Source organism: Triturus cristatus, chromosome 12, assembly GCF_964204655.1.
Source record: "Triturus cristatus chromosome 12, aTriCri1.1, whole genome shotgun sequence".
Lineage (NCBI taxonomy): Eukaryota > Metazoa > Chordata > Amphibia > Caudata > Salamandridae > Triturus > Triturus cristatus.
The window spans coordinates 582,901,233-582,926,260 of NC_140595.1; the positions used below are offsets into that span (position 1 = coordinate 582,901,233).

Below are 25,028 nucleotides of genomic sequence, written 5' to 3' on the forward strand. Positions count from 1 at the left end.
CTTGCTTCCTCAGATCCAGCAATGAAAAGAAGAAAAGAAGAAGAAGGACCGAACAGCCGCGCAGCCAGCTAACAAGAGAAAAACGCCCACTGACTTGGCCCCAGCCCTACAGGCCTGTCTACCCTCGAACCTGCTCCTGCGAAATCCCGGTGTGTACTGCAGCCAGCAACCTCGAAAATCCTGGAGGAACCTGCCTGCCTTCACTTCCAAAGACTGCTTCTCCCGTGAACACCGGATTTGTTCAACAGCAACCTCCGGCAGCAGCCGAAGACCGCGAATCCAGCCCACTCTGCACCCGCCGAACCCAGCCCAAGCGGATAAACACCACGAGGAGGTCACCCCGGCGATCCTGACCAGAGATGCTGCAACCTCTGACCTGCCTCAAGCCTTCAGCCGACGCCTGCAACAGGTCCCCGTAACCAGGAGCTGGTAAGAAGATCCGACCCCAAAAGGTACCCCTGCACCCAACGCCCCACGGCCTTATGTGCCCAAACCGACGGTGCCTAACCAACCCTTATCTTCCCAACTTACCTCTCCAAGTGGCAGTCGCACCCAGAAGTCCTTAGTCTCCCTGCCTGCATTGCTTTTGCAAACCGGAGGTTCGTCATAGAAAACACGGCACCTGATGTTGAAACAGCACTCTGCACCCGGCCGCCCCAGTGCCGCTGAGGGTGCACCTTTTGTGCTACTTTGTTTCCCCATTTGCACTGACCTAAACCCTAGGAGCTTTGCTCCCACAACCAAGTGGCCTGCTTGACAGCAGCTACCAACAGGAGGCCCCCTATCCTCCATTGGATAACATTGGTCCTCAACACTCTGCACCCGGCTGCCCTACTGCCGCCGAGGGTGCAACAACAGTGCACCACTGAACCTGGGAGACCCCGGAGTCTAACCCCAGAACCTTAACTTCCACAGTCGATTACTTACCTATGAACCGATAACCTGTTTTTCCTCTATAGGATAACTGACAATTTTCTTCCAAAAAGTTTGTAAGTGTGGAGTTTTGAAATCTAAAAATATCCTTTAAAAAATCACAGCAATAACCAAAACTTATTTACTTACCAGTTTGCAGGATATGTCCCAGTGCTGAATATAGGTATCCAGCACAGAGTTAGAAAAGTAACGTAAAAATTAGCTTACCTGTAATTTACTGAAAAAGCCTATTCATTTCAATGTACTGTATTTGCTAAGTGTTGCAACCTACTGCATCCCCTGCAAATCAAACAAAGTACAATTTCTATTGCATTTCCAAACTGCTCTATATTCAGCAACGTATTACTGAAAAGTATTTAATGCTTACCTGTTCTTTTATACAAAAACAATTTGCCTGGAGTTTAGTTCTTGAGTGTGTGAATTAATTTGCTGACTGAGTGTGTGCATCAAATGCTTAACACTGTCCTCTGATAATGCCTCACTGCTCGACCACTCTACCACAAATAGAGAGTAAGGTTCGATCTAACTTTAACGTCTGCCTACCTCTGGGGTACCTGGACTCTATACACACTATACCTCATTTTGCTGTAGTATATATAGAGCCAGTTACCTACAGTATAATAATACATTCTTAGCTTAGGTTTGAATAAACCCAGAAATTCAATGATAAAAATTAAGATTAAAGTGACACTCTAGTTAGGCGTCGAAAAGAAATGAGGGGGAGGATGTGGTGCCGGAGATAAAACAGCCGCTTTTGGGGAACTAGGTTCAAGTCTCGGCCTCTGCTCAGCATCCAGTGATCCTGGGCAAATGACCTAATCGTCCCATGCCTAAAAAAATGAATGTGACCGTGTGTCATGTAACTGGTGCTCAAGTAAAGTGTTCCAATACCTTCGAGTGGAATTTGCACTATATATATATATATATATATATATATATATATATATATATATATATATATATATATATATATATATATATATATATATATATATATAAGGTATTGTTTAGTGATCCAACTGTAACTTGCATGTCATGCACTACTTATGGCCTCTGATATTACAGCACTCATGACAAGTCAGATTACATCCTCCAACGACTGCGACAGTGTGCTACAGATAGAGGACTTAACTGGCAATTCAACAAGATGCACAACAGTACAATTTTCCAGCCACGCCTTGCACACAACATCCCCACGGGTGCCCAACCCCCTACTGTGCACAGCAATCAGTATTGTGCAGCGGTGGGTTGGCTCAACAGCCTATGGCATGCACAATGGTAGCTGGCGTCAGGATCTTGTCTATAACCAGATCCTTTTCACTTTTTAAACTTTTATTTTTTTTACTTTTTTGGGTACTGTGGTACAACAGGGGAGGCCTTGTTGGATAGTGCAGTAATGGGCGATGGTACCAGCAACCCAAAGTAAAAAACAAAATTGCCTCACAGAAGGTTCTTTTGGGAACCCACACCCCACATGGCCCGGTCAGGCATCCCAGAGTTCTGTAATGGTGGAGGCAACATTTCTTCAGTGTTGAAGCCATCCAAACAGAACATGTTGGTTCCGCTGTACCTGTACTGCTGTATTCAAATGACCGACAGGAGCAGAAGCACCATCAACCAATGACTAATTAATGACAATGACTAATGACGCTGAACATCCTGTGATTCTGGGCAAATCACGTAATCTCCCCATGCCTAACAACAAATTAATGTGTGTCCTCATGTAACGTAACTGGTGCTATGTAAAGCGCTCTGATACCCGATTAGATTTGGGTCAAGTTTGCGCTATATAAAACTCTGCAAAAAACAAAAAAACAAAATTAAAAAGGGCCCTTTCTCCCCCCCCTTGGTATCCAGAATTCATGTGGTACCAACAGACCTGATATTTCGAACGTTTCTGAGGGTTAACCTGAATGGATTTACACCGGATTACAAAAATCAACCCTTGTAAGTACAAGTCAAACATTTTGACAAATTGGGTGTTAACTCCCTTCAGCTGTTCTTTTCAGTATTGAAGAGCAACGTTTCTTATGGGAATTATCAGAGAAACTTGAATTCTCTCAATATTTTGTCAACTGAAACAAAACAAGAATGTATCACGAAAAAAATACAGTTCTAGCGTGTTTAGTATATACGCAGATTTGCAGATTGCAACATGATCTTTATTACAATGGAGTGCGGGGAAGAGGCATGACACAAAAGTGAAGACTTGACTGGGGAAGGTTGGCCTTCTCCTCCCTCAACATTGGAAATACATATCATATTACACTCGGAGGATCGGAGTTTATGTTTAAAACATGCTATCTTTTCAGCCTAGATTTGATAAACAATGCTATCTTATGACAACTAAGTATAGTGTGGTAAATCGGTGCAGTAAGATATCATCAGGCCAGTTGTTTTCCTCTATTAAGCAATTGCAACCTAACATTTGCAAGGCAGTAGCAGTGAATTGTCAAGTTAATTGAGCTTTGGTATGGTGTTAGACCTTCATATACAATATCAGTTCACTAGTACACATGGTATTTCTCCAGTCCTCCTACCCAACAAAAAACAAAACACATAGTGCACTATGGGTCCCAGATTGTGTTTACAAGAAAAAATCTGCACAGAAGGAGCATCCTTCTTGGCCTGCAGAACAAACCTGGAAATACATATCTGGTGGTCTGAGGGCCCTTCCAGTGAACGCGTTTTGAGGGCCAATCCAATGAAGGCCCCCAAACCCATCTGGATGCAGTCAAATCTTATCTGCTTTCAGAGGTCGAATTGTTTATGCCGTAGAGGCCCCTTGAGGTTGGATTGTCATGAGGGTGAAATCAATGTTTCTTATAAACTACTTCAATAAGGCAGGCCTCTTGTGCTTTTACTATAGTTTTCTTAACTACCAGACTTGGGTGCCATCTTGATGTTGTGGCATCCTTAACGTGACAATGGCAGTTACAGCCGCAATGGCAAAATAAAAGTCCAAGACGCCCTCATTGAAAGAGATGGCAAGTAATAATGAAAAAAACAGAGTAGGAACAGCCCACTAGGAGAATTGTGGCAACATCCAATGAACCCTGCAAAAGAGGAATAGGAGGAAGTGAGGTAAGGAGCATATGCAACGATTCAATACCAGCAATGGTTGCACATTTCCCCTTTCAGAAACAGAGCAGTAACAGATTGTGACCCCTCTGCCCCCCCCAGCCCCTTCCTCCATCCCCAACAGTCTCGATGAGGAAGTCCTGTATAAAACAGAACTTTGTATGTGTGAGGTCACTAAGGAAAACTATCATGAGAAAAACATAACCTTGCACCATTAGCAAAAAACATCTTCAGAACGAAGACAGAAATATAAAGATTGGATGAAGACGACGCAAACACACTACATTACATAAAAATACAGATGAAACTGCTCAAAGGATAGTACGAATGATTTTCACTCCATCCAGAGAGTGGAAAAACTAACTGTTAGTGCAGAACATATCAGCAAAGTGGACCTACTGGATTCATTAATGGAACTGTATCAAATGTATCCATCTAATGTTGATGCCTATATGCTTGGTCTATATGCTTTGCTTGCCTACATCCTTGGTTTGTTGATCATCTCAGGGGCTAAATATCTAATGACTGACAATCTCCACTATTGACTTTCCGACCTATTTAAAAATAATAATAATGAAACACAGTGGTACAGACTGAGCATTTCATTTTTAGGAGACAACACAGTATTTCACATATTTAATATCACATATCAAAACTTCTCTGGTTCCATAACGTCCTTCCTCTGTACAACTGTAAAACAAATGACCTCCCTTTACCTACCGTGATTTTTCTCATTCAAGAGGTTTTTTGTGGCTGGCAGGAACATTTCCATAAGTTCCGGTACTTTCCTGATAACATGCACCGCACAAAGAGCAGCCTAGAAGAGAAAAACAAATTAGCACTGCACGTCAATGGCCAACTTCGCAAACTACCATTGTACAATCCTTTTTACTGGCGGTACAGAAAGACATTCTCCCTTTATGCTGCACACACTGAAACCCTTAGGAGGCGATCAATTTTCACACATAAAACAATTTCCCACTATTCTAGTCGTTTAGCTGCAAAACAACACTGGCCCCAAAGCCTATTTGGTGACAGCCATCCCTTAAAATGCATAACTTTACGGAAAATTACGGATGTTCAGCTTTGCTATCTTTCATAGTTAGACATGTTTGAATCATCACTTGCCATCAGGGTGAGAGATCTGGTAACACTATAAGCAGTACAAAGCACTATTAACACACATACACTGTAATACACTATTGTATAATTCTCAATACCCGTTCTCTCATCCGAGATCTCCTTATTTTAGATTTGATAAAACAACTGTGCCAAGGGATCCAAACTCCAAGGCTCGAGAACAGAGTCACATAGAGAGAGCTGGGATTGTGATGCAGCATCTGCATCACAATCTCAATGGTTTGCATAGCGATAGAACTACTACACAGTGGGCCTTCATGGACAGCTGATGCAGATCTGTGAACCAGTACGGTCTCACTATCAGGTTGGAGCAAGGACAATCACAGTGAATGGTCTTTCTTAGCTTTGATAAGTACAATCAGTATCAAAGTAAAACAGTGGAAAAGCCTGAGCACATATTCAGAACCAGCTCATTGAAATGGGACTTCCCTTTTCTGTACTGGAATCTGCAGGGAGACACTAATTCCCTACCACATATCGTTCCCCACATCTTCTGATAACAAGCATTGGCATAGCCAATAGGTCTCGCCTTTGGGACCTTATAAGTGTTTAGCCATGCAACAGTTGCGTAACTAAATACTTATAAGGTCCCAAAAGCGAGACCTATTGGCTATGCCAAGCGGCCTTGCGGCCGCGAAAGTGATCGCGATTGCGATCAACATCAAAGCGGCCTTGCGGCCGCGAAAGTGAAAGTAATTGCGGTAAAACGCGGCACGCGCGCCCGGGCACATGCACTGTAGCTCTAGGCTGGCCTGGTAGCACTTTTTGGAGCCCTCTCAATAAGTCTCGCCAGACCAGCGCATGCGCTGGGTCAGGCGAGACCTAAAAATGGTACTTCACTTGTGTGAGTAGGCCAAGTGACCGCGCTAGGAAAGACCCCAAAACGAAACATGGACACAGCTCATTTTCCCACTGAAAAACTGACCTTTTTTTTTATTTTTTGCAATGTGGCTAGCTGTGCATTTTGGACGCTACCTCAGTTGGCAACTAGAAAAACCTAGCAAACCTGCACATTTTTGATAACTAGACACGCAGGGGAATCCAGAGAGGGGTGACTTGTGTGGTTCCCACCAGGTTTTCCTACCCAGAAACCCTTGCAAACCTGCTGAAATGTGTGTAAAGCCTCAAATGTCCTACCACCTAATATTCCTTCAAGCGTCCCAATAAAAATGGTACCTCACTTGTGTGTGTAGGGCTAGTGCCCACAGCCTGAAAGGCCCTAAAACACAACATGGACAAATCTCATTTTGCAACTGAAAATCGACCCTGTTTTGCAATGTGGTTAGCTGTGGATTTTGGGGCCTAGCTCAGTAGACATCCAGAGAAACCTAGCAAAACTGTACATTAAAAAAAAGTAGACACCAGGGGAATCCAGGGCAAGGTGACTTGCATGGCTCTCAAAAGGTTTTCTTAAACCAATGCCCTTGCAAACTTCAAACTTTGACAAAAAAACAAATTTCCTCACATTGCTGTCATGGAATCTGTAAAGCTATACATTTCCTACCCCCTACCATGCCCCTAACACCCCCCCCCCCCCTCCAGGGCAGTCTGCTTTATCTCTAAACAGTCAGTAACTGTGAAATGGTATGTTCATAGGACTGGCCTGAAAGTCCCCTGAAAAGGCAGCAGATTCCATTTATGCGGGTCTGCAAATAACCACACTAATACCAATTGCCCAACCGTTTAGGTCAGTAGTATCCAGTCAGCAATATATGGTGAACTTGGCTGCATCACGACCATCCTACATGGCCTGAGAAAGAAAGGCCAGGGCTTATTCCAGCACCATGGGCAAGCATGAAGTCCCACAAGGCATTGGAAGCTGATGGTCACAGAACGAACAGCCTAACTTGTAGAGGAGAAAACTGTCCTGCCAAAGGTCTCCATCATCTTCGATGCCCTTGCAGTGGGAAAAGAGTTTGGATTAACTCTGCTGGCCGAAGGCTGCATCACAAGGATTTCCGAAGTAGGGTAGTAATGAATGCTGGGTCGTCTGGAACAGGGCAATTGCATCCAACGATCAGGCGATGCACTGGTGGCCAGAGTGCCGTTTGGCCTAGGTACCATATAGCACATCTGTGAGTGCTTCATTAAATGGGGGCAGGGAATCGGAACTTGCAGATGGGTGAACCCAGCCATCCAGAGTGAGGCATATGCTCCCCACCCCCCACTGGAGGGTGGCATAATGGGGAGCGTACCCACCCCAAGGAAGGGACCCATTGGTACCAACCTTTTACCTACCTGTAACGCCCCTGAACCTTGCCTCCTCAGACAAGCAACGACCAAGAAGAAAAGAAGGACTGAACAGCCGTGCCAAAGCTAAGAGGAGGAGGACACCTACTGACTTGGCCACAGCCCTACCGGCATGTCCCCACCTTGAACCTGCAGAAGCGAAACTCCGGTGTGTCCTGCAGCCAGCAACCTCAAGAACCCCGAAGATCTGCCCTGCCTTCCAAGGAAAAGACTTTCTCCCGTGAACACCAAATTTGTTCACCAAAGGACTCCAGCTCCGGCAAAATCCGCTAATCTGCACCAGACGCCCATGGCCAGAGTTTGAGTGGCCCAACACCACAAGGAGGTCTCCCCAGCCATCCTGGCCCAAGATCTAGTGATCTCTGACCTGCCTCAAGCCTCCTGCGGACGCCTGCAGCCTCAATCCGGAGGATCCCCCATCCGCCACCAGGAGCTGGTCAGAAGATCCGACCCTAAAAGTTACCCCTGCACCAAACGCACCACGGCCTTGGGTGGCCAAACCGATGGTGTCTAGCCAATCCCCAGAATCCCAACTTATCGCTCCAAGTGGTGGTACCTCCAAAAGACCTTAGTCCCCAAACCTGCATTGTGTTTGCAAGCCGGAGAATCCCCATTGAAAGTAACAGGGCATTGGATGACAAACCAGCACCCTCCACCCAGCCGCCCTAGTGCCGCTGAGGGTGTAACCTTTGGTGCTAACTTGAGCCCCCATTTGCCCTGAGCAAAGGTGCAGGAGCTTTGCTCCCACAACCTTGTCGCCTGCTCCTGAGCAGCCACGAACCGGAGGCCCCCTATCCCCTATTGGATAACATTGGGCCTCTGCACCCGGCCGCCCTAGTGCCGCTGAGGGTGCTTTGAGAGGGCATCCTAGACTCTGGGGGACCCAGAGTCTAACCCCAGAAAAACAACTCCCACAAAAAAGTACTTACCTCTGAACCGATAACACTATTTTCTCCCATAGGGTAACATGCTATGAAAAAAAGGGTGGAGTTGGAAAATCTATAAAAGTCTCTAAAACTGTAACCAAATAAACAAAACGTTTTTACTTACCTGTTTACAGGAAATGTCCCAGTGTAGTATTCAGGTATACTACACTGTGTAAGAAAAGTAATCTGTAAAGTAATTTACTTGACATCCTATTGAAAAGTCAATACAAAGTATATGTACAATATTTCAAAGTACATTGCCAGTAATTCTACAGTAATCAAATGCAAGTATATATACACCTGCAATTCAAACTGTATTATTACTGCAAAGGATAAATCACTTACCTGTGCCAGGCTTGCTTGGTTCTAGGAAAAATGACTAAAAACATTTTTATACAAAACAAATTGGTCCGAGTTCAGTCTTTGATTGAGTGACAATCCTTTGCTGATTGAGTGTGTACAACAAATGCTTAACTCTACCCTCTGATAAAGCCTTACTGCTCGACCACACTACCAGAAATAGAGAATAAGGTACTTTTACCTCTGCCTACCTTTGGGGTTCCACTGGACTGTGCACACTATACCTCACTTTGGTATAGTATATACAGAGCCAGCTTCCTACAGGGACTCCATCTTATTAACACACATTGAGGTTCCAATTTGGTGTAGGTAACTATGCGGGATAACTCTTCGAGTCCCTTCAGAAAAGCTTTGCTAACAGGAACTTTGAATATAGAAATATGTTCTCTGTTTTGGAGATATGCTGCTAATGTTGCGAGGTGTAATTTAATGGAAGCAAAGGCAAGCCCTGATGTTTGTAAATGTTAGAGGTAACAAACATTACCTTGAGTTTTTGCTGTTAATGGGCAAATATTTTTAAAATGGCAATAGTGAACAAAGTGTTTCCTCTTTTGACGCATAGCATTCCCTAGTAGTGGGTCTTCTTCCCTCTAAGAATATCCATGCATTGTTGAGGTAGATTTAAATATCCGAATTCGAAGACCTCAGTAGCCAGATTAAGAGATCTTGGATTTGGATGCCTGACTACTCCCTGGTTTTGAGTTAGAGGATCCTGCCAGTTGGCAAGTACTTACTGTGGGACTACTGACAGTTCTAGTAGTGTGGAGAACCCCAGCTGTCTGGCCCGTGTGGGAGCTACTAGGATGAGTGTTAGAGAGGTCTGCAAAATTTGCAAATGACAAATGGAAGCAGTGGGAGAGGTGGAAAAGCATAAGCAAATATCCCTGACCAACTCATTCATAGGGCATTGTCCTTCGACTGTGGGTGTGGGAACCTAAAGGCAAACGTAAGCAATTACCCCTGACAAGATCGGAACTTACTTCCACCTCAAAATCAAAAACCTCTACGACAACTTCGACCATCAACCAGATGCCACTACCGACCACCCCCCTGGACACGCCAGCCAGCCCACCATCTGCACCTGGACGCCAATCACTGCCGAAGACATCGCCTCGACCATGATAGCCATCCACTCAGGGGCCCCCACCGACCCCTGCCCGCCACACACCTACCACAGAGCCACCGCCATCGCACCCGAACTACAAAACACCATCAACACCACCTTCAAAACAGGCACCTCCCCAGACGAGTGGAAACGCGCAGAAGTCAGACCACTGCTCAAGAAGCCCACAGCTGACCCCATTGACCTCAAGAACTACCAGCCCATCTCACTCCTCACCTTCACAGCAAAAGTTGCAGAGAAAACAGTCAACAGGGAACGGACATGTTTCATCGAGGACAACGCCATACTCGACCCGTCACAATCAGGATTCCGAAGCAACCACAGCACCGAAACCGCCCTACTCACCACCACAGACATACCCAACATCCTTGACCAGTGCCACTCCGCAGCCCTCATCCTCCTCGACCGCTCAGCAACCTTCGACACCATCTCCCACTGCACCCTCCTCGCCAGACTACTTGACGCCGGCATACAAAGAACAGCCCAAGACTGGATCGGGTCCTTCCTCACCGGAAGAAACCAGAGAATCAGACTGCCACCCTTCCTCTCTGACGCCACGATAATCACCTGCGGAGTACCGGAGGGGTCGTCAATAGGTCGTGACACTCTTCAACAGCTACATGGCCCCCCCCCCCCCTTGCCGCCATCGTCCGAAAACACGGCCTCAACATCGTATCCTACACCGACGACACCCAGCTCATCCTCTCCCTCACCAAATACTCCACCAGCGTCAGACTAGACTTCCAGAGAGGAAAGCAGGACGTAGCAGCCTGGATGACCAACAGCTGTCTAAAACGCAACGCTGAGAAGACGGAAGTCCTCGTACTCAGTTCCACCCCCTCAGCATTTGACAACACCTGGTGGCCGACCGCCATTGGAAGCCCTCCTACCCCCTCGTACCAAGCCAGAAACCTCGGAGTCATCCTCGACTCATCTCTCACCATGAACCGGCAAGTCAAAACCGTCACCTCCAGCTGCTTCAACACACCCCGCATCCTCCGCAAGACATTCAAACATCAGACCCGCCTCCTCCCTGAACACCTTCAGGAAGGCCCTCAAGACCTGGCTTTTGGGCTAACAGTTCTAAGCCCCCCCCCCCCCCACCCCCCCACCCCCAGCGCCTTAAGACCCTCAGGTGAGTAGCACACGTACAATTCACTGATTGATTGACCAACTCATCCATAGGGCATTGTTCTTCGACTGTGGGAACCTATAGGCAAAGTAAGGGCATTTTGCGTTTTCTACTAGTTAGGTCTATGACACGGTGACCCTATTATTGGAAGAATGGGTGGAGGACCTGTGGGTTAATTTCCCACTCGTGGACTAATTGTTGCGGAGGAGAGCCGCAAAGTTGTTTTCCACTCCTAGTAGATACTCCGCCTAAGAGGTGGATCTTGCTTTGGAGAGTATACCTCCGGATGGTCTGTGCTAGCTGAGATAGCTGAGGAGACCCCCCCCCCCCCCCCCCTGTTTTTGTAGTTAGTACATGGTAGTCTATCTTTAGGAGGATCACTTTGCCAGTGAGGTTGGGAAGGAATGCTTTCAGCTCTAGATGAACAGCTAGCAATTCTAGGTGACTGCTATAGAGATGTGTTAGGTTGAATGTCTATTGACCCTGCACTGTTGAGTCTTGTGAGAACTGGGTTCAGAAATTGCTGTCCTAGCAGATTGTTGGAATTCCACCATTTGAGAGACTGGCTGATCAACACTAGATCTTCTAGCTGACCCTCCGTTTGAGTCCATCGATGTGCTAAGCATTCCTGCAATGGGCGCATATTGGGTTTGGCATGAGGTAGTATGGCTCGCATGACTATTCTAACAGTTATTTGCGTTTCAGGGCGAAACTGTGGAATAAGTGTTGCAAAGTATTGGATCCTTGCAGCATTTGCATAATTATCCCTTTCTGTAAGTTGAAGATGGCTCCAAGATATGGTTTTATCTGAAGGGGCAGCAGATGAAATTTGCCTGCATTGATCGTGAAACCTAGTTGGTGAAGTAGGTGTATGGTTGTTTGAGTATGTTGAAAACACTTCTGTTAAGGTTTGGTGATGGAGGTAGTAGGTTCGTTAAAACCTCCTTTACCTCTGGATCGTGAGTGGTTTCCCCAAAAGGACTCTCGATAATATCCTGTTGGAGAGGATGTGTGGTTTTGATTTTTATTGTAAGAGGTAGATGTCTCAGGGGAGGTGTTTTTGGAACCTCCACAATAAGATGAGTGGCAAAAGGAGCCATGTTGTGATGGTGTTTGCAAAGCGCCCATAGCTTTTGTCGTCTTGATGTCCTCTTTTTATTTTTACTAGTAGTGTACCGACTGTGGTCCAAACAGATTTTGAGCATCAAAGGAAAGTTGTAACAGGTTTTCTTGTACCTCAGGATTAAAACCAGATGCCCTTAGCCCGGCATGTTTCCTGAGAATAACGTTCAAATTGATCCCTCCTGCTGCTGTGTCTGTGTGGGAGTAATAACCCTGGATCATACTGGGTCATTACAAATGTCTTGTGTGTGCCTGAGCATCCTTTTAAGCATAGGGAGGTATTGTGTTGTGTGGTAAATTGAATGTCCTTGGAGCCAGGTATATTAAATAGGTTGGATTTATTGCAGCTTAGTTACAAGGTAAGTTCATTAGAAGATAGGTAGATGGAATAACCCCACCAGGAGCTGCCTCCCTGCCGCTCAGCCTGCCTGCCATCAACTGACACTCCACACACAAGCCAGGCACTCAAACATTCCATGAGGTCATCAGGCATTCTAACACTCATACTAGCTGAGCAACAGGGAAGACATAGCCAGAGAAAAGAAAGACAAGTCATTTATAAGATATCCCCCTTCCTTAGGGAAACAAAATGCATAAGTTAAGGAAGCAAACACAAACATCAATATATGCAATGCATTCTGAAAGAACAGCATTTACATTGCAAAGGAAAGCATTTACATTGCATTCTCAAAAAAAACATATTGGGATTAACCTCATCCCCCTCCCTTATGCAAAATCAAAACAAGCATCAATGCCACTCATTGGCATACCACTCAAAACTCGAAAATCGGGTAAAAATCCAGAAATGGGACACTCAACTCCCACAATCTCCACGTAAGAGGGGAACACACCTCCCTAAGATCCATAACTGGGGCACTTCGCTTCCACAACCTCACCGCAAAAAGGCACTCACCGCCCGACAAGCTACACGTAATAGGGTACACAACACCCTGTGGAACAAAACTGGGGCACACTGCTCCCACAACTTACACGTAACATGGCACACCACCACCCTGTGAGACAGAACTGGGACACTCACTGCCCCACAACCGCAACTTCATAGGGTACGGACTACCCTTGAAAACAGAACTGGGGCACTCAGCTCCCACAACCATACCAAAGTAATGGGTACTCACCACCCATGAAAGCATAATTGGAGCACTACCCGCCCTACAACCTCACCGTACAATTGTACACAACACCCTTGAACCAGAATTAAGGCACACAACCTCAACATAACATTTCACTCACCACCCATTGACAACAGACCTATGTCACTCAACTAGCCCACGGATATTCACCACCCAATGAAACAAGTTACCACCCCATAACTTAGTAATTGGGTACTCACCACCCAATCAGACCGTACAGTGCCACTAACCACCCAAAACATCCTAACTACCTTAACACAACAGGGTACCACACCCATTATACGTCATGTCAAGCACAACAATTAAGGAGAAAATGGCAAGCATTAATGATGAAGTGAAAGTCTCATGCTCCGGTGAGCGGTCTCTCACCCGAACTTTCACCAGAAGTGAAGCTCTTGTTGATTGCACACGATCTGGCAGCAAAGTTCAGTGTCCAACTCCCCACCACACGCTGATAGAGTCAACTGCTGCGCTTTCATAAAAAGCCTTACAGCAAATGTCATGATGCGCTCACGGTAAACACTGTCGGCGTCTGGAATACGGCGCGACCAGGGAGTGTACCGCTCCTTGCACGAACTACAGTTCCCTGCATGCATAGCGGCGTCACGTTCCACGTGATCAACGCGACGCACAAACCCGGATATAGGAGTTCTTTGCGGATGCAGCGGGGCCGTTGATTGAAGTTCCGGATGGCGTTTGAACTCTGCTGCCTCTGGAGAACATTCCGTGGATGAAGTCGTCCCTGCGCTGAGCGGTACAGTGAGTACTCGTTGCTGTGGCTTAGTCGGAAGGAGGAGAGCAGGCTTTTCCGAGGGTTCCTCTGTTGGAGAGACTGCAGCCCCCGCGTCTCATGCAGAGGGACTGTAACGAGCCTTCTCCTCTTTCGCCGATTCCCGTGTCCGGTTCTGCCGGTGTTCTTGTTTCCGGTTTCTCCATTGGTGAGATCGCTGTTAGGCATCTCGTGCGGAGAAACAGCTACTTGCAAAAAACATGTCTGTGCTAGAGTGACTAGTTCGCTCCGTATTTTCCTTTTCCGATAATGCCCCTCTGTTGGTGAGATTGCCGGCTGGCGTCTTGTGCAGAGGTGCCTGTTGAAACCTTCCTTTGCATGCTTACGAGTACTTTCTTTGTGAGTGAGCCAGTACTTTAAAGGCTCTGGCAGGGAAAGCCTACTTACGTAAGAGAGACATAGTTCCTAAAACTAAAGTGTTCAAGCTTTCAAGGTCCCAGGATGGGAACCTCCAAATAACCTCGGATGTTTTCACAAATAAACAGTGTGTCAAAGCTAGACACTGACTGCCTCAAGAACCCGACCTAATCCCATGGTATTGAGAAGTATCATTATGCCAATGAAGAAAATGCATGTCTGGTAATCGGACTCAGTTTCACGTTGTTCGTTGTGTTTATTCTTTTACTAGGAGAGAGGGTCATGAGAGGGTGTGGCGATAGCCGATCGTCTGCACATCTTTACTAGCCGTCCTCACTCAGGGGTATGTGTCATGAGAAGAGAGCTGTGGCAATTCATAGTATGACCTAAACTGTATATAGGAGCTGTATTTACTGTATATCTTCTCTTCTGTTTCATAGCAGTTGGGTCGGACGTGTGCACTCACCCTCGTCTCTCTTCCAGTCTCTGCCTTCCGCCTTTTCTTTCAGGTAGGGAGAGGGGTCCCCAAAACAGATGAGCTAGAGTTAGACGGGAAAGGCGGGTGTGGTGGCTGGGCAGTTGGGATTAATTATTGTTCTTCTGTTTCCTCAGGTCTCCCTCCCTGCTGTTCCCATCCTTTCCTTCCCCCACTTAACTATCCCACCAGTCCGAGTTTATTGCTCTTCGGACTTCGGGCAGTTTAGAGGTGGACCCCTAAGAGCATCGGCACAATCCCGAGGACTTCGTCTGGCAGAACCGGACAGCAAATTCCATCAGGAAAAGAAAGCGTGACGTCGTATGCAGTCCCCACAGACTTAAATAAACTTTACTGAGTCGTACGCTGTTCCCGCAGACTTGAATAAAGCGTTTAAGTGTGAATGTCATCGAGACTTCACTGGAGATTCTGCTACAACAAATAGTTGCAGCCTCCAATCCAAAGATGGCGGGACGCAGCACGACGGTGAGTCGGGTGGCTGCTGATACGTCCATACATGCAAACGTGTATGCGCAGGCCAGAAGTGCAGCAATGACTTGAACAAACAGAATACGAGAAGCTGCGCGTGTACAGAAACAGGAGAGGTTGCTCTCGCCAGATTTGTACATTTTAAATGAAAGAGGTGCGCGCTCCTAACGGCCACACCCTTGTGAAGACTCAACTTAAATGTGAAATCCCAAATTAAAGGGGCCAAAAACACCACACCAGGAGCACTGGAACACCTCTTATGTTCTTGTGGGCTCCTTCGGATTTTTCTCATAAAATCTTCTCTTTCAGACCTCTTGCGCTCCCAAATTTCCTGTAGTCTGTACACATCACATATCCCAGGTACAGCTCGCAGAAACGTTGTCGACTCTGCTCCACTTATCGGTCTGCCTCCACCAGATGGGGTAGTGGGAGAAAGTCTATTCAAAGTTGCTCAATACTTCAAACATGGGACACATCTACCTTCAAACGGTCCTCAGTTTCAGAAGCATCACCAGCCTCTGCATCATTAAATCAGCGTAACTGCTCAACAGAAGTGTGGGTTTTCCTCAGCACACTTAAAAACGGTTCACTGGGTTGTCTGTCAGTTTTCCTAGAACAGTTAGCTGCTGCCAATTCTCATAAGCAACCCCTCCAAGGCAGTAGGATGGCAGCAATCTCCACAGTAGCTGCACGTATACCGTCAGTAAAAGGTCAAACACCCTGGGCTGCAGGCTGTCCAGATGAGGGACACTGGTGGGGCTGACCAGGGCGTTTGTTACGTTTCCTTTTCCTTCTTGCAATCTCTTTAGTATAGTCCTTAGTTCCAGTAGTTCCTTAGCTCCTTTAAACACAAGTCTCTTTCCTCAATCCGTAGGTTCATCAAGTTCGTAGCCAAATGTGGTAAATTTAATGTCCTTGGAGCCAGGTATATAAAATAGGTTGGATTTATTGAAGCTTAGTTACAAGGTAAGTTCATTAGAAGAAGATAGGTAGATGGAATAACCCCACCAGGAGCTGCCTCCCTCACGCTCAGCCTGCCTGCCATCAACTGACACTCGACACACAAGCCAGGCACTCAAACATTCCATGAGGTCATCAGGCATTCGAACACTCATACTAGCTGAGCAACAGGGAAGATATAGAAAGGAAAGACACAAGTCAATTATAACATGTTAACCTCTAAGTAGATGACAAGGTCTCAAACAGGAAGTCGGCTTCCACTTGCTCAGTGTAAAGTGGCACGCTGTGAAATATGGCTGCCTTACTTATTAGCGGATTGTAAGTAGGGGTGTCGTCTGGAGGGGAAGGGATAAAGATCGGGGTCAGTGGTATCTTGTGGATCTGTATCTTGTGTGTCCCAGTCATCCTTTGGTGGCATAGAAAAATTATCATCATCGCCCTAATTCCCAGGGAAGGAGAGAAGTGAACCCTCGTATCATGGACTGGTGACATCGGTCGTGAGGGAGTGGGCACTGCAGTGAGTGGTGGTGGGCTGGTGTGCAGGGGACTAGTAGTTTTATCTTCTCTCTTCTTTCTCTTTGAAGGAACTGGGATATCAAGCGCTTCCTCCAAAGAGAGTTGTTTTAGCATGCTGTTCTCCAGATTGTGGAGGCCTTTTGAGGATACATCCTGTATAAGGATGAATCATTAAATGAGTTTGTCAAGTGCCTAATTCTTGATGGAGGCTCCAGTACAGGTTGTACAGTGTCTGGAGAATGGCTTATAAAAGCTTTCTTCGGTTCAGACGATGGTTTCAGCACAGGAATGTTTGGTGCAGAGCCCTTTGGTTCGGAGGCAGAATTTTTCTTTGCCATTGTATGTTGTTTTGGTTCCAAGGCTTTCGGCGCAAGAGCTTTTTCCTATTCCGAAGTGGAGTGTTTCAGTGCCAATGGTCTGCTCAAATCCGATGTGCTGGGCTTTGGATCGAATTCAATGTGCTGTTGCGGAGGCTCTTTTTTAGGCACTGAGGCTGGACGCTTGTGAAGCAGCGAGTTGGTGCCAACTATGGGCCGAATGCACAGGTGGCCAAATGTCCGTCTTTGCATTATGAGGCAGGTGAGGTTCAGCCAATCCTGGCTGTGATTGGGGTGGTGGGGCACAGTACTCACAGGTAGTTGTCCTGGAGCAATGTCTTGCAGTTCCAGGTCCCACCTGGAGCTGTGATCTGGAGAGATGTTCACTCATCTGCTGCCGATGGATATGCTCCTACCTCAAGATCTTCTGAACCAAAGAGGTTTGGTGTGTCGTGAACGCCTCGTTGATACATGAATCCAAGGGATCTAATACCCCCTCATATTCTAAGGTCCATCCCAGATATTAGCGCCCCAACAGATCAGGAGCTTTTTGCCATCTTCCTTCACTCAAGGGTCATTCCAGAGGATTGGAAAAGAGCTACTGAGGTTCCTCTGTTGAAAAAGGCCAACAATGACCCTGAATCTCTGGTGAATTTGAAACCAGTCTCTCTGCTCCCAGCAGCCTCAAAGATCTTAGAAAGGTGGGTGAATAAACAACTTACCAGCTTTCTGACTGACAACCACATGCTCCATTCCCTTCCAATCAGGTTTCAGAGCCCGCCACAGCAACAAGACCACATTATTAGAGGTCTTGGAGTCTAATAAAACCAGGTTGACTCAGGACTTAATGTGGCTCTGGTGCTGTTGGGCCAGTCAACCACCTTTGATGCAGAAGATCAGAACATCTTGCTGTATAGATTGCAACAAATCACAGTGATCAGGTGGTCATTAATCCTGTCAAGGCAGGACTATGCTTATGCATTATATCTGGGCTGACCAGAGTATCTGATTAAGCAGTTACAGGGTCTCCAACCTTTTCTGTACTGAGAGCTACTTCTGTTCAATGAAAGGCATTGAGCTAATGATATTATTAGTGTAGTATAATAAAAAAAATTATATGTATATTAATTCAACCAAGCAAAAGCTTTCGAATTTAATAAGCTGGGCTGAACAAAGGTGAGCTACTCAGACGTAGCTGGAGAGCTACAGTAGCTCACGAGCTACTGGGTGGAGACCGCCATATTCTGTATAATACAGAATATGGCAGTCCACCTACTGTATAAAAAAACCAAAATATGTATCAGTATTTCAGGAGGGACTCCACTGGCTACCAGTTTGGAAATGTATAATGAACAAAACACTGACCCCGATGCACCAAGCCCTCTACAATAAAGGACCTGCGCACATGAAAGAATCAATAAAGGAATGCAGTCCAGGAGACCCCTCCGCTCTAGCAAATTCCGATCCAATTGTGGTTCCCTGCTACAAAAGGCAATGGAAGGGAGGTTCTTCCTTCACTGTTAAGGCAGCCGGTGTATGGAATCAACTGCCTGAACAGAGGAGGATTATCTCAGATGAAGTAAAAAAAATTAAAAAGTTGAAAACTCTCCTATTCAGACCGTAGGATAACAAGAGATCATTGGTCCTCGCCTCCTTTCGGCTTTCAGTTACTTAAACAGCGCCGGGACACACTTTCAGAGTAGCCGTGCGCTATAGCAGTACTCATCATTAATTAATTCATTGATACATTTGAAGTCTTCTTGCTCTTCGATCTTGTAATGTGTTTTTGGATCAAAAAGATCTGCAGGCCTCGCAGGTTGCCTCCTGGTGTTCTGGAGACAAGCACAAGTTACAGACCTAATGTATATCGGTGTGTGGGAACTTGGCGTGACTAGATGGGCAGAAAGGGAAGGGTGTCCATTCTCTCACCAATTGAGTATCCGTTGGAAAGAACGTTGACGAGAATTGACGCCCCGAAGAACGAAGGTACAAAAAGGCTGTGGTTGAATCAAATCCCACAGACGAATTTGGCATGGATGACAAATAGAGGAAAGTAGATTTCTGTGTTCGAAAACAATACAGACGGTGTTCAGCTAGTAGCCCAACACGAGTAATGACAATAAGCAGGAACACACGTCCTAACCAAGCGGTGGAAAAAACAATAGAGTCGAAGACCATGTACATTGCAAGCAAGGAGAGGAGTCCCTATATCTCATAACTCGAAAGACTTCTTCAAAGAGAAACTACTTGCACACTTCCAAGCTCAACACTAGATGGCAGACATATGTTAAGCATGTGTATCTACCACCACATGTGCCCGCAAACTCATACATTCATCTAACTGCTTCATAAGAAAATACTCTAGCCCCCAGATTAACTGCAGATGCCACAGACATGCTGCATACACTGGAAAGGTCATTTTATCACAGAAGCTGCTAACCAACTTCCACCCCACCATTCAGATACATGGTCTGCTCCAACTAAAATGTTAGAAGATTTCTGACCCTACACAGAAATCATCCAGTGATTAAAAACCTGGGGAAGAGGCCTTTTACTCCTGATGTCCAAGGGCCCAACCTTCTATGGGTTATGAGTAACTGTGCAGAGTACTACCGCTTTCAGTACTTAACTCAGTGGTAGCATGGGTCGAGCATCAAGCAGTCCAAGGGTCTTCGATGGGGGAGTAGGTGTAAATCATATACAGGCTCAAGACTCAAAGTGCACTAAAATGCAGCAATAAGAGGATTGTCCAGCCAAATACTTATTTTTATGAACAAGCATTGGTTTAGCCAATAGGTCTCGCCTATGTGAGAGCTGTTGGCTTTGTCAATATTTTAAGGAGTCAACAAATTAAGAGGGAGGATGACACCAACGAATGTTAAGCGATGAGCAGGCTCCAAGCCCCTTCTATACACAATAGCTCTCGCAGCGACAGCACCTGCACTGTCGGCAAGCGAGACATCATGACCTATTGCTACCTAGCACAGGTCTTGAGGTCACTGCAGTAGGCAAGAGGATGATAACAAGGCATGATCATGAAAGTGGTGCACTTTAGGATCTCCTTTAAAGCAAATCTAAACAGCTCAAATATCCCCAAAATTGAATAGTAAATGTGGAGAAAGAGATATCCACTCTGGAGATGCAAGTTAAATAATAATTTTATTTGTAATATTATTCAGTGGGAGCTCGGCCTAGAAGGCACTGGAGCGCTTTGAGCACCAGTCACATTACACACAGTCGGATTCATTTTTTTGTAGAACAGCTCATGGAGTTAAGTGCCGGCTTCAGAAATCTGCAGTGAATCCGACAGTCATACTGCAGTTAGTTGAGCATTAAACTTTACTTTACTGAAGCCGGGAACATAAGTCTGTGGGTTTTTTTTTTGGTCTGTATTTTAAGCGAGCGGCACTCTGATACAGGTACATGTGAGTCCATATTTGAGTTGAGACGCAAAACTACATATTCCCTAACTGAAATTACTTCTCAGCTATTGTGTCACACATAAGATGGGGCCATGTGACATTCAAATTACAGCAGGGATGATTCAGGTGCTTACCTTACTTGTTCTACTGAATTATGCAATAATACCAACGAAACACCACAAGCAAACATTTCTGTGCACTATAAAAGTTCAGTATAACTCCAAGAGCCCCCTCATAGACCTGGAAGTCCCAGTGGTAGGTTGGAGGCCCCTTCTCACTGCATCCCACTTTAGAGCTCTCTTCAATAACGTCAAGGACCCTGGTCAGCTTAAAACAGGCTCACAAATCATATTAGGGGCTTTTGGTTAAAAGATTCCCCACTTTTAACAATACGGTTGTGGTCTCAGAGGTAGAGAGAGAGAAAGCTGAAAGAGGGAGAAGGAAAGAACGAGTGAAGAGATTTGTGGAGAGAGAGAGAGAGATCTGCTGAATAAATAGGCTATCCTGTTTTAGGTTTAAACCTATAATGAAGTAATAAAATCACGCCGAAAGAGAAATCGCCCTCACAAGTATTAACATAAAACACTGATAAACACCTGCACAACCACAAACAAAATACATATAAGTTTGTTATAAAAAGGTAGCAGCAGGAAAGACAGTGCTAACATTGTGCTTGAGTTTTGTTGTATAGGGATGTCACTAAAATACGGTTTCTTCTTTTTGCTTTTTTCAGTTTTGTGTCTTTGGTCTAAAGATGCAGGGTTTAAAGGCATGTTTCAGGTCTTAATTACTTTATACACTGTAGAGAATCAGGAAATATCAAACTCATACTTTATATTTTGACTAAGTTTGATTCTTTCACTGATAAGTAAAATGGCTGGTTTCATAAGAATCTTTTCCAATGTGCCCCTTTTCTAGCGAGTTAGTATTGACAGGTGAATTACCAAACACCCCAGGCTTTAAACATTCAATGCAAAGTGTAGTGACAGCACTCTTTTCACATACAGCCGCCACCAAGCATCTGAGATAGTGGTGAAAACATGACACCAGACTTGGAAAACACGTAAGACAGTGTCATAGGAATGCTGCTTCAAGTTCAGAGATTGGAGTGATATTGTTAGTGTTTGTAGTGATTAAACTACGTATATTAAAAAGTCGTGTGATAACCTGTCAAAATCGATACCTGAGCTGTAGTGCTTCCATGTAAGAGATCTTAGTTACTTGCTAGATGGTATGCTGAAAGCAGCTTTACAATCTTCAGAGTTAATGAACAATGCCACTGACTTTGTAGTCCATTCTGGTGCAGTGTTTCGTTATGCGCGGAAACTAAAACGCAAATCTCTCATTTTGTGCTTTGTGGCATCAAAGAAAGTCATCCCAACTGTGTCATTTAGCCAGTGGTTCTCAGTCCTAGAGGCTGTGAATGTTATATATTCCATGCGGCAACAGTTTACAGAATGTTTGCTTAGTGACTATGCCAAAGGCAAGAAATGTGGGGGATCGTCAGTCGCATAGTGATGTGAAAAAAAATACACACTACTGCATTCTTAGGTTTTTACAAGAAAACATGACTGCTGTAGTGGACATAATCAGAAAACTTGAGTTTGAAAACACTCTTGTCTACCAAGTGCTCAGCGTAATTTGTGTAGATGTGAAACATCTCCTTGAGAGTAGGCTGAGCGACACTTTGTGACTTTGGCACTGCAACATGTTCCATGTTAGAATGCTTGCCATTTGGTAAGCACAGAAATGTTGTGTCAATTCAGGAAATGTTCTTATACAATACATGAGGAATGGCTTCCATTGACATGTCCCTTCCCCAACCATGGTATTCGAACTCAATGAAACTTCACTGTGGTACTTTGCACAAGTTCTATATCCCTTACGTAAAGGGGAGTTTTTTCTGGACTTGAAAAGTACTGCTTTATTTTTGACCGCTTCAATAGCTCAGAAGGCATATGTGCCCAGTTCAACTCATATGTTGCAGAACCTGTCCCAGAGAATCGCACTCTTCAGGTGCACCAGTATTGGCATGAAAAGCTAGGTCAGTGGCCAGAGTTTGTAAATTGTATACTGGCTGTTTTGGCATTGCCTATCTCAAGTGACAATGATCAGAGGGCCTTTTCACAGATAAAAGATTACATGGGAAGGAAAGAGCGAGCCCGCATGACCAAAAACTCACTGATTAAGTATTGTATGGTGTCCTGCAGTAAGTTTGATTTGTAAAAATGTATTTGGACCTCATATACACTGTACATCATATACACTGTACATACACTATCTATATACCATGCACCATCAGTACAAAAAGCAAGCAATAATACAAGCAAAATGTTCCCTTAACACCAGAAAAACACATTCGGTTGTTTTTAATGCTGTCAAAATATGTAACCACTGGGTTTTTTTTTAAAGGTTATGAAATCACTGGAAAACATTGACAAAAAAACACCCGAATTTACCAAAAATAGTAACTGAAAACAGGAAAGCCTATGCATAAATGAAACCAATAAAGGAAATCGAAATAACCCAAGTGACTTCTCCTTAAAATCGAGGCCACAGCAAACTCCGCAGACGTCACGTGGCATGACCCACATTCACTTGAACAGGTTGCAGCTCCTTCCTGCACTCAATGTGATCCTGAGCAGCTCGCTGCGTTGGTTTGTGATTTGTCAAATCAGCCACTTCACAAAAGCAGTTGCATGTGTCTTGGACCTAAGCTTGTACTATCAGAGCCCCCACTAAAATGGTAGCTGAGACCAGAGTTTCACATGAAGAGTTTTGAAGAACTAGATCTCATCAGGTCTAGAGCCCTACTCAAGGCCTTGACCTCCAGCTTCTATGTAAACTGGTGGTGCCACAATCTATAGAAAGTGCCTGTAAGATCTCTTTACCCAGAGAGAAGCTCCTGCCTGAAGCCCACGCTGCACAGTGTGTTCCTGGGTGGTTACTGGATGGAGGGCTCTGCTGAGTGTGGCCTGGGCTAGGACGGTTGGTAAAACCAGGTATCTAGTGTGTAGTTAGTTCAAAGCACGCACACCATAACTGCAACAGAGTGCACCAAGACGACAGACTGTACGGCGCTGCAAACCTTGCTGTAATCATGACACAGGCTATTTTTTTCTGTGTTGTGATGTACACCACTCTGTCCCATTGAATGGAAAGAGAAATGGATTAAACATGCAGGCATTTGCACATTGGCCCCTGGGGACAAGCCACTCACATGGAAATCAGATAACTCTCTAGGCACTGTGTGACACCGATCCAGTACTCACAGGGAGATGCTGTAAGCCGTTAAGCAAGAGTACTACAAAGAAATGATGCATATGTAAAGATACAGACAAATGATTAGGATAGTTTACCATTTCCAAACATAAATATGCAAAGGCTACTGTACATATAAATTAAAATAAGGCTAAAGGATATTTTATCTGATTGAAAAAAAAATGCAATGCTAGACAAAATTGAAATATCGTGTCCATCAATATAGCTGACATTTTTATAAAGAGTGTAAACTGTTTTGATTAGAGTTTCAACTCACTTCTGCACAGATGTTTTTATTGTGTGCTGAAATGACAGGAGGTGGGAGGAAAGGCAAAAAAACAAGACAGGAGTTGAGCAGGGAAGGGATAGTTTAACGGAATACCATGCTTGCTGCGGAGAAACGTTACTGCTTGATATGGAGGTTTGCGGGGTCTCAATATAGATCTACCATCTAGTGGAGTTGGTTATTCCCCCTTCTATACTAAGGAGACTCCCAGATGTGTCCCACACCAGTCCCCACACAACAAAGTCTATGCCTCGCCTTAAAGGTCAATGCTAGCAGTGTTTAGGTTCCAAGATAGTGCAAGTCCCCAGCAGCACAACTGCCTGGAACGGTATTACCCAGCAGCAACAAGTAATCCCGGGAGGACCAGGGCGCTCCTTCGCAAGCACCAGTCTCCAGATGCTGAGCCCAGAACCTCTTGAGATCTTTCTGAGATGACGTATCTGACTTCTCAGTCTTAAGACAGTCCCTGTCGGTGTTGGAAGTTTATGCCTGGCTACTGCAACAATCATTAATTCTTCCCCCTGGCTTCCTTGGCACGACGAATCAGGGCAACGGCCAGACTCACACATTCGTGCCTACCAGGGCGACTACCAACACTTCAGTGGTCTGCCTCCTGATCACAGACTTTGGCGCACACTCAGACAACAGGTCAAACTTCACAGTGGCACCCCTCCTGGTCACACAGAGGTTGCCGACTCTGGTAAGATCAGGCAGGTAGCCTGCGCTCCTGCAGTAGTCCCGACCGTGCCAGGTGACTCACACTTTGTTCACTTACTCCGTCCAGGCACTCTCCCCCTCCACGATCTATTGGTTTTGGCAGGCAGGCACAAGGCTGCTGCTCGAAGCTCAGGGCAAGCGATCTTCACCTCTTGGGTAATGGCCCCATCACCCAGCAGGGAGACCAACAGAACTTGCTCCTACTCCAGGAGCTAGTAGC

At 45.4% G+C, this 25,028-nt stretch overlaps 1 protein-coding gene across 4 annotated transcripts in view; it reads right to left on the reverse strand.

The window, feature by feature from the left end:
- The window catches only part of AP1G1 (adaptor related protein complex 1 subunit gamma 1), a 691,372-nt gene that overhangs the window by 491,907 nt on the left and 174,437 nt on the right, over positions 1-25,028 (reverse strand). For all 4 annotated transcript variants that reach the window (XM_085636792.1, XM_085636794.1, XM_085636795.1 and 1 more), the window contains one exon: positions 4,735-4,831. In XM_085636792.1, the coding sequence (XP_085492918.1) occupies positions 4,735-4,831 (97 nt within the window). The remainder of the gene's footprint in view (positions 1-4,734; positions 4,832-25,028) is intronic.